General features: G+C 54.8%; 2 protein-coding genes across 18 annotated transcripts in view; both read left to right on the top strand.

The window, feature by feature from the left end:
- Window positions 1,710-8,879, top strand: NR1H3 (nuclear receptor subfamily 1 group H member 3). 2 transcript variants are annotated; one of them, NM_001285751.1, is given in 10 exon segments: window positions 1,780-1,891; window positions 2,643-2,722; window positions 3,238-3,426; window positions 3,914-4,180; window positions 4,563-4,771; window positions 4,878-5,057; window positions 5,226-5,325; window positions 7,965-8,078; window positions 8,298-8,392; window positions 8,583-8,878. In NM_001285751.1, coding segments are annotated over 9 exon segments (1,344 nt in total). In that variant the 5' UTR covers window positions 1,780-1,891; window positions 2,643-2,679; the 3' UTR covers window positions 8,730-8,878.
- Window positions 10,021-13,809, top strand: part of MADD (MAP kinase activating death domain) — a 40,550-nt gene continuing 36,761 nt past the window's right edge. For 4 of the 16 annotated variants that reach the window (XR_001919202.1, XR_001919200.1, XR_001919199.1 and 1 more), the window contains exon 1: window positions 10,022-10,615. The gene's annotated coding sequence lies outside the window, so the exon portion shown is untranslated. Of the gene's footprint in view, window positions 10,616-13,809 lie in introns of all 16 variants that reach the window. The other 12 variants (XM_018059113.1, XM_018059112.1, XM_018059111.1 and 9 more) reach the window with 5 other exon arrangements.

The raw sequence follows: 13,809 nt of genomic DNA, 5'->3' as shown, positions 1-13,809 counted from the left end.
ACTGAAGCATCCCCAGGGGCCCCTGCCTCTCCCACTGCAGCCCCCCCACAACCTTCGCCCATCTTGGCGCTTAGCTGGTCCAGCAGACCTGAGAGGCACCGAGACAAGCATCCTGGACTCTGACGCAGGAGAAAGAGGACGGGACTCAAGTGAGGACATCTGGATTCCAATCCCAGCTCTGCCGCTGACTGTGTGTGGTCTTGGGAAAGGCTCTGACCTGAGCTCAGTGTTCTCCAGAGTTACTGTACCCTCCCTCCCTCCTGGGATGGCTCCAAGGACCAGAAGAGATAGTGAGGGGGTTGTATAGGAAATAAGCACTGGAAGGTTAATAGTGTTCAGAGTCAGGGTGATGGGAAGACCCATTGCAGAAGGAATTGGGAGGTTGATTGCTGCTGCCATCTCTAGTATTCTTACTAGGCCCGATCCATCTGATACATTGTTTAATTGCCACGACAACCTTCTGTGGTAAAAGCCATTATTATTATCCCTGTTATAAAGATAGGGAAACAGAGCTTCAGAGACATTAAGTAACTTAGTTAATCAAGTGCTATGTGCTGTGGTTAGTTGCTCAGTCGTGTCTGACTCTGTGACCCCATGGACTGTAGCCTGCCAGACCCCTCTGCCCATGGGATTCTCCAGGCAAGGATACTGGAGTGGGCTGCCGTGCCCTCCTCCAGGGGATCTTCCCAGCCCAGGGGTCAAACCCAGGTCTCCTGCATCACAGGCGGATTCTTTACAGCCTGAGCCAGCAGGGAAGCCCACTTAATCAAGATCACACAGCCAAAAAGAGGCAGAGGCAAGGCCCAAATTTGAATCCAAAACCTGAGCTCAGAGCCCGTGCACTGAAGCAGTGCTGTGGAGATGAAACTGACTCGAGGTAACAAGTATAGGATAGAAGAGGATCAAACTGTTTTCCTTGTTGATATTCATTCAACAAACGGGACCACAGTACCTACTCTTGTTTCTACTCTATGTCAGGTTCTGTTACAGGGGAGGTAAAATCAATAAAATGAGGTGTCCACATTCAGGGTAGACCTCGGGGTTCCAGGCAGCGGGGTTCCAGGAAGGCAGGGCTATAGAAGCAGGACAGGGCCTGCCTTTACTTGTGATGGAACCCTTCCTATACACACCCTCTCAGGTCCTCCGGGCTGGTACCCAGAGCCACAGCCTCCCATCCCAGACCATCCAGTGCTGAAGCGACTTCTTTCCACCCCCGCCTCCCCCCAACCTCTTCCCCTCTCGCAGGCCCCCACCCCCACCCCCCGCAGGGCACCCATAGTCAGAAACTCCCTGGAAGGCCCAGCAACCTGCCCGTCTCCACCCCTGGAGTTCTCGCAGCTTGGCCCCGGCCTGGAGATGGTGGGGAGAGCTGCTCGGCCCCTTCCCGAGGCAGGGAAGGCGGAGGGAGACTGGGAAAGCAGGCTGGGGCTCGGTGTCGCAATTCCGGGCCGGGCCGGGACCTTTGCTCTGCGAGATGTCTCCGGAGGGGAGGGGACGACGCTGGAGGCTTCGGGGAGTGGGGTGGTGGTGGTGCCTGGGAGGCAGCGGTTTGTGTAAGAGCCGCTCCGAGCCGCCGGGGTGAGGAGAGGAAGGGGAGAGCCGCGGGCCGCTCTGCGGGGACATGCGGCCGCCGGGCTCGGGGGGCAGGGGCCGCGGTGGCGCCGGGCCGAGGGGGCGGCCGGCCGGCAGGGGCGGAGTCAGCGCCGGGGGCGGGGGCGAGGAGGCTCGGGCTCCAGTCGGTTGGCCCCGGGCTCCCAGCCCCTGCCTCGCTCAGTTCGGGTGCCCCGGCCGCCGCCGAGGCCTGCGGACCCGGGAACTGCAGCATCCTGCTCTCCCAGCAAGGGGGCTCCAGAGACTGCCCCGGCCGGGAAGTCTGGCGGCCCGGGCACCGGTGGGTCTGCGCCTCAGTTCTGCCTTCGGACTCTGCGTCTGCGTGTCCGGGAGTGGGGGCGGGGGTGCGGGTGTCCCGGGGCTTTAGAAAGGGGGTCTTTGGGGAGCAGCGAGGGAGGGTGGTGATGAAAGCGCAGCGCTCGCTCTAAGCCCCAGAATAACTTGTCGCGATCAGAGGAGGAGGTCTTCTGTGTGAACTTGGGTGACTCCCGGAGGCGAAAATTTTGTCCCGGGAAGTGGCAGGAGGGAGGTTTGTCTTAACTAGCGGTGTTTATCGCGGGGTGGAGGGAGTCTGGATCACAGAACTTGTCCCGGGTTCGGCCCAACTCCCCAGTGCAGGAGTAAGGGGAGGGGGCTCTGACAGAAGCGGGGGTGGGGGGGGTCAAACGTTCCCTGACAGCCTGGAGCGGGGCCGGGGAGAAGAGGTGGCACAGTAGCCAAGACATCAGAGCTGTCGACGGTCGGAGAGACCAGAGTTGGGACTAGACCTCGGCTCTACCGCTGCCTAACTGCGTGGCCATAGGCAATTTTCTTCGTCTCTTGTAACTCCAGTTTGCTCATGTGTAAACTGAGTTTAAGAGTAGCCCTGATGTCACAGGGATGTTGTGAGGAAGGCATGAAAAGCCTTGGCACAGGTGCTAACACATACATGGCAGGTAAACATAAGCTGATATGTGAGGAGAGATAAAAGGCAGGATCAGGAGGGGAAGGGGCCCAGTTTGGGAAGAGTGTAACCTGGATCCTTCCTGCAGGACAGTCCCTCGGTAATGTCCAGGACTCTGGGAAGAGATGTCTTTGTGGCTGGAGGCTCCTGTGCCTGATGTGTCTCCTGGTAAGCGTGTTCACTCCAGCCCTCTCCCCTGAGCCTGGGCCCCGGCTCCTCTCCTCCGGCGGGAATCAGCCTCCTACATGACCTGCCTTCTGCCCTCCCCTGGAGAGCAGTTCAGAGCTGCTGTGGGTGTTGCTGACCTCCTTCTGCCCGGGTTACCTCTGCCCTGGTTCTCGTGCCTAGCCCTGGCAGATAACCTGCCATCCTTCTCAATCCGGGCTTGCTGCTGGGGAGGCTTGGCATGTCCAGGGCTTACCCAGCTTGGCTTTCAAGAGTTCTGTCTGATCTCTGAGATGGATGGACTTCAGCCCCCGCCCAAAGGATAGAGGTTAACATCCTCAATTAAGGTGTTGAGGTGCAGGGGACTACAAGTGGCTCACCCTAGAGCCCACAACAATCCCAGGGTCCCAGAGCCAAAGCCAGCGTTTTGCTGCCCTCTGTGGGCGGAGATAGACTTGCAGTTTCCCAGGAGAATGTAGGGGACCTGAGACCCTTTGTGTCTGTCTTTCGGGGTTCAGACTCTGCAGTGGAGCTGTGGGAACCAGATGCACAAGATGCAAGCAGCCAGCCCTTGGGAAGCAGCAAGTGCATCCTCAGGGAGGAATCCAGCACACCACAGTCCGCTGGGGGCACTTCGAGGGTGGGGCTGGAGGCGCCAGAGCCTGCGGCCCTGCTCCCTGGTGTGGAGGCCCCTCCAGAGTCCACAGGTGAGGAGCTGCCAGATTTGGAGGAGGGGGCTCCGTGGATCTGGGATCAGGGCTCTTTACCTTATGAGATCGGGGTTAAGTCCAAAGGCTTTGGCGTCAACTTGACGTAAGTGATCTGAGTGTAAATCTTGCATCTGTCTTAGGCTCTTCACACCAGTATTCTTGCCTGGAAAATCCCATGGATGGAGGACCCTGGTGGGCTACAGTCCATGGGGTTGCAAAGAGTTGGACACTAGGCTCTTCTGAGCCTCAGTAAAATGGAAATAATAAGAGCACCCATCTTGTAGGTTGTTGTAAGGATCAGTGCCTGTAAAGGCTCAGACAGTACCTAGGACAGCTTGGCGTATGAGAGCTACTTTCTTAGAATAGAGAGACTAGTCTTGGTATAATGAAGTGAATGAAGGTCACTGAGTGCTCAGGCCAGTGGCCAGCTGAGCACTAAGCCTTCTCCCCGAAGAAGAACATGAAGGCTCTTCTCTGCATCCAGAGCTTCGTCCACAAAAGCGGAAAAAGGGGCCCGCCCCCAAAATGCTGGGGAACGAGCTGTGCAGCGTGTGTGGGGACAAGGCCTCCGGCTTCCACTACAACGTGCTGAGCTGCGAGGGCTGCAAAGGGTTCTTCCGCCGCAGTGTCATCAAAGGAGCACGCTACGTCTGCCACAGCGGGGGCCACTGCCCCATGGACACCTACATGCGCCGCAAGTGCCAGGAGTGCCGCCTTCGCAAGTGCCGCCAGGCGGGCATGCGGGAGGAGTGTGAGTGTCTGGACACTGGAGCTGGGGGCGGTTAGGCTGATGGGGAAGAGGGGACATGTGGCTGCCAGGGTCTGGGGGCAGACAGGCAGCTGAGTCTGCAGGCCTTCCTAAGAGTGGATTAAAGTCTCTTCTTTAGGGACTCCCCTGATGGTCCAGTGGTTAGGACTCTGAGCTTCCACTTCAGGGGGCTCAGACCATCCCTGGTCTGGCAACTAAGATCCCATATGCCACATAGCATGTGTTTTGGGTTTTTTTTTTGTATCTTCTTTGTCTGTAACCAACGCTCTCTTTTTTTCTGGCGCCTCAAACTATTCCTGTGCCCCATCCCCGCTTCCTGTCTCCCCACTTCTCCCCTCCTCACCCTGTCCTGCTCTCTTCTCAGGTGTCTTATCAGAAGAACAGATCCGTCTGAAGAAACTGAAGCGGCAAGAGGAGGAACAGGCTCAGGCCACATCTGCACCCCCGAGGGCTTCCTCACCTCCCCAAGTCCTGCCCCAGCTCAGCCCGGAGCAGCTGGGCATGATTGAGAAGCTGGTGGCTGCCCAGCAGCTGTGTAACAGGCGCTCCTTCTCAGACCAGCTTCGAGTCACGGTACCTGAGAGCCCTGGGGACGAGACGGCTGTGCCCAGAGCCCCAGGTGCTTCTTGACATCCGACTCAGGGCGCTTTGTTTCCTTCCTCCTTGCCTTTCTGGGCAGCCTTGGCCAATGGCACCAGATCCCCAGAGCCGGGAGGCCCGTCAGCAGCGCTTTGCTCACTTCACCGAACTGGCCATCGTCTCTGTGCAGGAGATCGTGGATTTTGCCAAACAGCTGCCAGGCTTCCTGCAGCTCAGCCGGGAGGACCAGATCGCCCTGCTGAAGACGTCCGCGATTGAGGTGGCTGGCGGGCATGGGGGTGAAGGGATGTCTGTGGGAGGAGCCTCCAGCCAGCCCCCTGGAAAGCCATGTCCTCCCCCCTACCCCCCGGCCCAGGAAGTAGGGATGAGGGGCTGCCCTTTCCTCGAAGGTGCCCCAGGCCGAGACCAGCCTGATCACTGTGTGCAGGTGATGCTCCTGGAGACCTCTCGGAGGTACAACCCTGGAAGTGAGAGTATCACCTTCCTCAAGGATTTCAGTTATAACCGGGAAGACTTTGCCAAAGCAGGTGAGGACTGAACTCACACACGGGCTGGGCTGGATGGACAGATGCATTTTGTCCCATCATGCAGGGGATCCATAGCGACTACAGAGCTGCAGGCCCGAGGTTTGGGCAGCTGCAAAGGGAAGGACCCACCTGTTTTTCCAAGACAGAAAGTTGAAATCCTGATAGTTTTCCCTTCACTGCCCCACACAGATTCCTGGTCTCTGTTGAATTAGGCCAGTGGTTCTCAGACTGTGCTCCCAGGAACCTGAGGCAGGGTTTCCACAGTGTCACCTTAGAGCAGACATGTCCTTCACCCTAACTTTAGCCAAACAAGAAGCTCCATTTAAATCTGCATTATATGTTGTGCTTTTGAATAATATTTTGCTTGAAGAAAAGATTTGCTTGAAGAAAAGCTAGGAAAAATACTTGAAAACCTCACTGAGCCCTTTTGTAGTCAATCACGAAAAACCTTTCACAGACGTGCTCTTTAAGGATCACACGGACTGATTTCCTCCTTTCAATTGTGCTTCCTGAGGAGCCGTGGCATTGGCTCATTAAAACACAGCAGAGATGCCCAGATGGGGCAGTTTTAGGATAAGAGGGAACACTTCTGTCCCCATCCCATAGCTGGAGGACTTTCTCCAAGAATTAGTCACAGTGCTGTTCCCTATCTGATACTTGCTTGCAGGCTAAGCAATGTTGCTTTCCTCATATTCAGTTGCTGGTGCCGTTTGTGCTGTGGGAGAAGGGTTGGAAGGTAGAGGGTGTTTTGGAGGGACAGGCCTGAGGCTGAACAAGAGACTGAGTGGTTTCACACCTGAGTCAGTGGGTCTGTAAAATAGGGCTGATGCTGACTCTATTCTCAGGTTTGGAGGATCCTGGTTTCCAGGGCAGAGTTCAGAAAGGTTTCTGGTGACTCAGGCCAGCTCTTGTCTGATCACAGGCCACCCAGTGAGCTTTCTAGGTAGGACTCCCTTCACCACAGGGAATGGGAGGGCTGTGTGGGCACCTCTAGCCTCCTATAGTGCCCGGTGTGCTGCTTGAGCAGAGAGACACCTAACAGGAGTGATGTAATGACTTTTTCCTTCTTTAGAAGCCCAGCCCTGCCCCCTTTCTCTACCCAACCACGGCCTTCTCCTTCATAACACCCTCCCTTCTGAACCCTTGCCTGTTCTCATGTCTGTGTGTGTCTTTCGGCACTTACGGACTTGGGCCATCTGAATCTGCATCTATTTATAGATTCATTTATATAAGCGGTTTTCATGCCGTAGTGTTTGTCTTTCATTTCTCATGTTTTCAGTGAGGGGAGGAGGACAGCGGTGCTCTTTGGGTAGGTCTCCCTCCCCCTCTACCTCCACTGCCATATGCTGCACGTGTGAGTGACTAGTGACGTGAGCCGACCACACTGGGGGTGCTCACTCAGCGAGCAGCAGTGGGCCCTCACGGGAGATAAAACTCTAAAACTGGCTCGTCCTCCCAGGGGGCTGTTCCGCGCCATTCAAGGCTAGACACCTCACCAAGAAGTGCTTTCTAAACAGAACTTGTCCATAAGTGGATCAAGACACAGTTGATAAACATCGGGGTGAAAGCACAGGAAGTGACTAATCGAGAAGCCTGGAATGGAAGTTAGCAGACGGTTGCTAAAAGACATCCGAGAAAACCTAGGGATGGGGTAGGGTGGGGAGAGTTTGACTGTGTTTGGGAGAAACATTCATTAGAACGCTATCCTTTAGAACAAGTCATGACTTACTGAACTTCAGTCTTCTCAGTAAGAAGACTGGTTCTATTTTTTTTTTAATTTATTCAACAAACACTTATATGGCAGTTATTATATGTGCCACTCATTATTCTAAGGACCCATTATGAGGTAGGTACTATTATTATTTCCATCCTAGAGATGGGAAAACCAAAGCCCAAAGAGCTTAAATAACTTAGCCAAGGTCACACAGCCTAGGAAGTGGTAGAGCCTGGACTCAAACCCAGGGAGTCCAACAACAGAGTCCACACCCTCAGCACACTGCTGTCTCCCCTGTGATGTGGAAAATGAAATGAATTGCTACTATTCAAAGTAAGGCTAGTTGTCAGTGAAGAAGTCTTTTTGTAAACAAACATAGAGTTGCCTCTATTTCTAGTAATGTGGGGCCCTGAAGAGTTCTAAGAAGAATCCTAACAGAATTATTATTGTGATTATTTAATTCAGAATGTCCTATATGCTGGGTGCAGTGCAAAGGGGTCTGTATGCTTTACCATTTAACCATCACAACAATTCTGTAAGTTCAGATATGATTCCCACCTCACAGAAGAGGCTTAGAGAGGCTAAGAAGCTTATCCAAGGTTACACAGCAGAGCCTGGGGACTTCTGAGTTTCCTGGTAGCTTCCGAAATTGAGCCATGCTGCCCATGTCTCAGGGACTCACCTGCTGGCTTAGTGGTAAAGAATACACTTGCCAGTGCAGGAGACCCAGCTTCAATCCTGGGGTCAGGAAGATTCCCTGGAGAAGGAAATGGCAGCCCGTTCCAATATTTGTGCCAGGGAAATCCCATGGACAGAGGAGCCTGGTGGGCTACAGTCTCTGTGGTTGCAAGAGAGTCAGACATGTCTTAGGGATTGAACATCAAAGCCCATGCCACAGTCCCCAGCCTCTCCTCTTCCTCCCCAGGGCTGCAGGTCGAGTTCATCAACCCCATCTTCGAGTTCTCGAGAGCCATGAACGAGCTGCAGCTAAATGATGCTGAGTTTGCCTTGCTCATTGCCATCAGCATCTTCTCTGCAGGTGCGGAGGAGGGGCAAGAGGGAAAACCAGCCAGAGACTCAAATCAGAGAGGGCTGCAGGCGCCGTGGGGCAACGATCGTGGGGGTGGAGGCCCTTGCTGTGTTCCTGTGGGATGGGAGAGGTTGGGTGCGGCAGGTCCCTATTTCTGGGGCTGTGATTTGGGGTATGGAAATGAGACCCTGGCCAGACCTGCCACTCAACTCTGTTGGTGACCTGTAGACCGGCCCAACGTGCAGGACCAGCTCCAGGTAGAGAGGCTGCAACACACATATGTGGAGGCCCTGCATGCCTACGTCTCCATCCACCACCCCCATGTGAGTCTCCCACTGTCCCTCCTCCCTCCTCTCCACAGCTCACCCCCAGCACACCTGCTCTCCCTTCTAGAACCCCTCCCTGACTGCATCGAGCACAGCCACTTCTCTGCCTCTCCCGCAACTCCCCTTCCCCTGGCCCCTCTTCCCTGGGGAGAGACAAAAGGCCCTACTTGTCCCTCTCCTTTCCTAGGACCGACTGATGTTCCCAAGGATGCTGATGAAACTGGTGAGCCTCCGGACACTGAGCAGCGTCCACTCAGAGCAAGTGTTTGCCCTGCGCCTGCAGGATAAGAAGCTTCCCCCGCTGCTCTCTGAGATCTGGGACGTGCACGAATGACAGTTCCTCCTTCGTGTCTTCTGTTTTCCTGGGCTGGATGACTGAGGCTGGGTGGCTGCCTCCTAGAGGTGGAGCCAGATGAAGGACAAACATTCCTGAGGGCTGGGCAGAGGAGATCCTCACGTGGCATTAAAGGAGAGTCAAAGGGTTGGGAGTTTGTGGCTGCTGGGTAGTCGGGATATCCACACTGCGCTCCACGTGAACACTGTGTGAACCCTGTCAAATGGATGAACCTGGGGGCCCCTTTGCACAAGGCTCTCCAGGCGCTGCCCAACTGCTTCTACCACTTCCTGTTTTCCCCCACAGGGCCCCCAGAGAAATTCTCCACTGTCCCTCCGCGGCTTGGCCGTAAATACCTCGGGGCTGCCACACTGAGAGGTCTGGCACTGTTTATATCAGTTCCGTTCAGTTCAGTCGCTCAGTCGTGTCTGACTCTTTGCGACCCCACAACTGCAGCACGCCAGGCCTCCCTGTCCATCCCCAACTCCCGGAGTTTACTCAAACTCATGTCCATTGAGTCGGTGATCCCATCCAACCATCTCATCCTCTATCGTCCCCTTCTCCTCCCACCTTGAATTGTTCCCAGCATCAGGGTCTTTTCAAATGAGTCAGCTCTTCGCATCAGGTGGCCAAAGTATTGGAGTTTGACCTTCAGCATCAGTCCTTCCAATGAATATTCAGGACTGATTTCCTTTAGGATGTTTGTATGGGAAAACCAAAGTGAATTTAGGAGAGAAACCGATTTCTGGATTGGGGGGGTGGGAGTGGGGGCCCGACGACCGGAGGCGGGAAGCTAGTGTGTCCTTGAGGGTCCGCTTCCAGACTCAAGACGAGGGAGGCAGGTCACAAAGTGACAGCCTTGGCAGTGAGAGGGGACCTCCCTTTACCAGTCCCATTCCGCCGTAAGGGGTCAGTGAGGTGCTGAGGCTGGGAGGCCTGCTTCCCCTTCAGGGATCGCGCGTCGTCTTTCTCTGGGGGAGGGGTGTTGGATTTCTTTTTCAGAACCAACGCCTCAGTCGCGCACCTGTATTCGCGCGTGCAGGTCCAATGCCTCGGCTTTCCTGAAAATCAAAGGACAACAATTCCTTCCTCTTGGTCCCGCAGGCCCTGTGAGACCGGGAGGAAAAAAAAAAAAAAAGGTCCTCTGAAGCCAAGAGGAGGCCGCCGCGTCCCGGGTTGAGCCTCTCAGAAGGGCTGGACTGCATTTCCCAGCGGGCCCCGCGGCGCCGCCCACGCCCCCTTCCTTGGAGCGCACCGGGCGTAGGTGATAACGCGGCCGCGCCTTCCGGCCTCAAGCCGCCCGCTCCCCTCCCGCCGTCCCGAGTTGGTAGGCTCCGCCGCCGCGGCCGCCGGCTTCCCTGCACGGGCGGCTGGGCGCTTCCAAACAGCGAGCGGCGGGGGGGAGGAGGAAAGTGAGGTGAAGGGGACGGCGAGACTGTCTGAGAGCAGCTTATTTTGAGAAGTCGCTTCCAGGGTGAACGTACCATCATCGAAATTGGCTCTATTACCGTGTCGAACTGAAATGTTTGCGCAACGCACACCCACAGCGTTCCCGTGGGTCCTCCCCTTGGCACGTACGCGCCCCAGCGCGCTCCCACTCCCTCACGCCTAGGTGTGTGCGTAAACGCCCTTCTCCCGAGACCGGCTCCGCCCTTCGTCGCTCGGCTTGGTGCAGCCCCGTCCCCCCCCACCGCCGGGGGTGAATGGTACGGCCCCGGCGCCCCTCAGCCTCCCCTGCCTTCACCTAGTCGGAGTGGTGCGCGCCCCCCTGGTGCAGACGCGGAACTGGCTCGCGCTGCCAGCGGCGCCCGGGTCGGGGAGCCACTGACGCCCGGCTTGCCCGGGGACGTCCAGCCGAGCCCGGCCGGTCCCCCTAGGCCCAGGAGGTAGGAAGGTCCGGACCACTGGGGGCCCTAGAAAGGTGTTGGAAATTGGGTTCCCCTGGGGGAAACGGATCCTGAGAGGGAACAGGAGCTCCAGGGGGAAGGGGTCTCTAAGGAGGCCCCAAAGGCGTGTGAGAGGGTGTGGGGGTCTCGAGAGGCAGAGCAGGGGTCGGTAAGGAATGGGGGCGGTGGGGCTGGAGGTGGGGGCGTCCGGGATGCTGAGGGGGTTCGGGCTGCGAGCCTGGGCGCAGCTCGCGGCTGCAGGGCTGGGTTCCTACGGGGCGGGCTGGCGGCCTTGGTTCCGGGGCGGGGGCGGGGGGAGAACTGTCCAGCAGGTGAGGGGGCGGCCAGAGCTGTCCAGCCCGGGGGCCCGAGCCGTGCTAAGCACATGGCGAGCGTGTGTGTGTGTGTGTGTGTTTCTGTGCGCGTGTGTATATGTGTGTGCGCTCACGCGCGCGGGTTATCTTTGGTTAGGTTTTGAAAAACATTTGGTTCTTAAAAAAAAATTATCATTATATTTAATTCAGTGTTTGAAAATTGGCTTGTTGGTGAGTGGAGACGCCGTTGTTCAGTCTTTCCTGCAACAGCTTCCCTGCTCGTCCTCGTGCACCTCTAAATTCGTCCTCCTGTTCCTGTCCTCCCCTCTTCCCCATCCCTGCCTAGCGCCTGCCTCCTTGCTCTCACTCTTCCCCAAGCTGGACCAGTCTGTGCTGATGCGCTTGCAAGGTCACTGCCTGGGGAGGAGGGGGAGGGGAGAGAGCCTCCTGTCGTTGCTCACGTCAGCGAAGATGTCATATCGCTCTCTGGTTCCTGTGGTTTTACTATTAACATCTTGCCCCAAACGGGGGACACATCCAAGGAGCTGGTCCGTGTGACCATTTGTAAGCTGAAAAGACACAGATAATTTAAAGGTCTGTGGATGCAGTGGATGGTAACTGTGTAGAACTTCAGCAGGTAGGTTTGGAGCTTGATGCCTTTGGAATATAGGGGCTAATGATGGGTTCTACGTTTGTAAATGTGGTTGAGGCTAAAGGCTGAGTGGGCGGATGTGAAGACAGAATGTTGAGTTATAGGTCATGTTAGAGGATGTAGAATCTTTGTGAGGAGGGGAGAGAGAGAGAATAGTTAGGAAAGCCTTGGTTATCTCTGCAATCTGAATAACTGAAGGCAGTGGCTGTTGATGAGATATGAGCCGAGGCTAAAAATCCATCCTATTGCTAGTGAACAGAATGGTCACGACGTCTCTGGGTCCTTTTGGCTTTGGAGGGAGATGAACACTGTAGAGCACGATAATGATTTCAGTTTTATCAAGTGATTCTCAGTTCAGAGGGGGCTGGGATCCCACCAAGGATAGGGGTCCGATGCCTAGTATATCAGTAGAAGATGCTCCAGGTGAGATCTTTGAGATTTTTTTGGTTGTAAAGGGCTCCTGGTTTTCAGTGTAAACATAGATTATTTCAAGGCTCAGCCTTGAGCTCTGGTCCTGCAAGTTCTGTTTTATTTTAAGGTGCTTTGGCTCTCACTAGGCATTTTCCACGTGATTCTTTTTTGGGGGGGGGGAGCAGACATTTTTATTGAAGTGTGGTTGGAAGTACACTGTTATGTTGGTTTCAGATGTACAACAGCGATCTGACATTTAAATACAGCATAAAATGACCACCGCAAACACACAGTTGTTTAGAGAATGAGTTATGCTTTTACCCATCTTCCCATTTCATTCCTGTGTCTCCCTCCCCTTCTCATTCTGCTTGGGAGGAGCTCTGTTAACAGTGCCCTACATTCTGCAGCATGCTCATGCTTCCATAGCAGTGGGGAGACCCAGAGGGCTCTTGCGGCGCTAGTGATGCCTAGAGATGAGTATACGGTATGCTTGGGAACTTGGTTTTGGTTGTATAGAAGGGAGATAATCTCTTAACAAAATCCAGAAATAGGACCACATGCAAACTAAAGGCACACGAGGGAGAAGATAACCTGATAATCAGTAGATGCTGTCAGTGGAAGAGGCGTCTCTAGATTCAAGGAGAATGAATTGTTATGGGCACTGGGCAGCTCCGGGGTAGCAGCTGCTAGCACTGTGCGGTCACCAAGCCGGGGAGGGGTGGCAGCTCTGCTATAAATAGTGCTGGAGCCAGAGTTGCTATGGAGACAAAACCGAATCCTATTACCTGCAGGCCCTCTATGGGGAGCAAGGGAAAGGAGGGAGAAGTATTTTGAGGATTTGAGAGGTGCTGTAAATAGTTTTTAAAAATTGGTAAGTAGGAGAGAAAAACGATATAACTTCTCACCTGGATCAGGCAGAGCCTTAAGCCGGCAGGGAGTGTTTGCATTGTACCTGCAGCAGCAAAGAAGGGAGTGGTGTGTAAGAGTGTGTGTAGTGCAGTGGGGTTCTGTGTGTGCAGTGAACAAGGTCCTAGTGTGGCCATGTGTGGAGCACGGAGGTGCAGTGCTGGAAGCCCTGAAAGGGGCCTTGGCGTGGAGTGAGACATTCTATTTAGGGAAGCATATGGAAACGGACCAGGAAATGAGTTGCAGTTAAGACATGGAGTGAGTGCCTGCTCAGTCGCTCAGTCATGTCTGAGTCTGCGACCCCAAGGACAGTAGCCCACCAGGCTCCTCTGTCCATGGGATTCTCCAGGCAAGAATGCTGGAGTGGACTGCCATTTCCTTCTCCAGGGAAGACATGGAAGCTTTCCCCAATTTTTGGACTGTGGTTTAGAAATTTCCCTGAGCACGTCTCCCTCTCCTCACAGAAATCCTGTTGTTTCTGCCTTTAGTTCTTTATCTCTAAGATCCAGAAGGACAGGGCCTCATCCAAGTGTATTGTATTACTGATTCAAATCCTGGGACCACAGTAGAGGCGGAAGCCTATGATTCAGCACCAAGGGCAGAGCTAGTATCTGTAGCCACTCGGCCCCTTTCTTGCTTAAAGAGGGAAGAAAAATGGTATGGAGGCAGCAGCCGGGGCAGAGAGAGTCCTCGTTTGAGATCACAAGGAGGTAGAATAGCCATCTGTTGTTGTTGTCTGAATGCAATCAAGTATAATCTATAGGGTAGTTTCACATCAAGCTGAATGCAGAATGTTGGAGCAGAATAATTAGGTTTCCACGTAGAGCTAGGAGTGCAGATTAGTTCTGATTAGAGAGTCTGGTTTGATCCTGATGCACCCTGAAGCAGTCCTGAAAGTGGCTTAATTTTTG

The sequence above is a fragment of the Capra hircus genome, chromosome 15 (genome assembly GCF_001704415.2).
Source record: "Capra hircus breed San Clemente chromosome 15, ASM170441v1, whole genome shotgun sequence".
NCBI classification, from domain to species: Eukaryota; Metazoa; Chordata; class Mammalia; order Artiodactyla; family Bovidae; genus Capra; species Capra hircus.
This window is presented reverse-complemented; position numbering and strand designations above follow the sequence as displayed.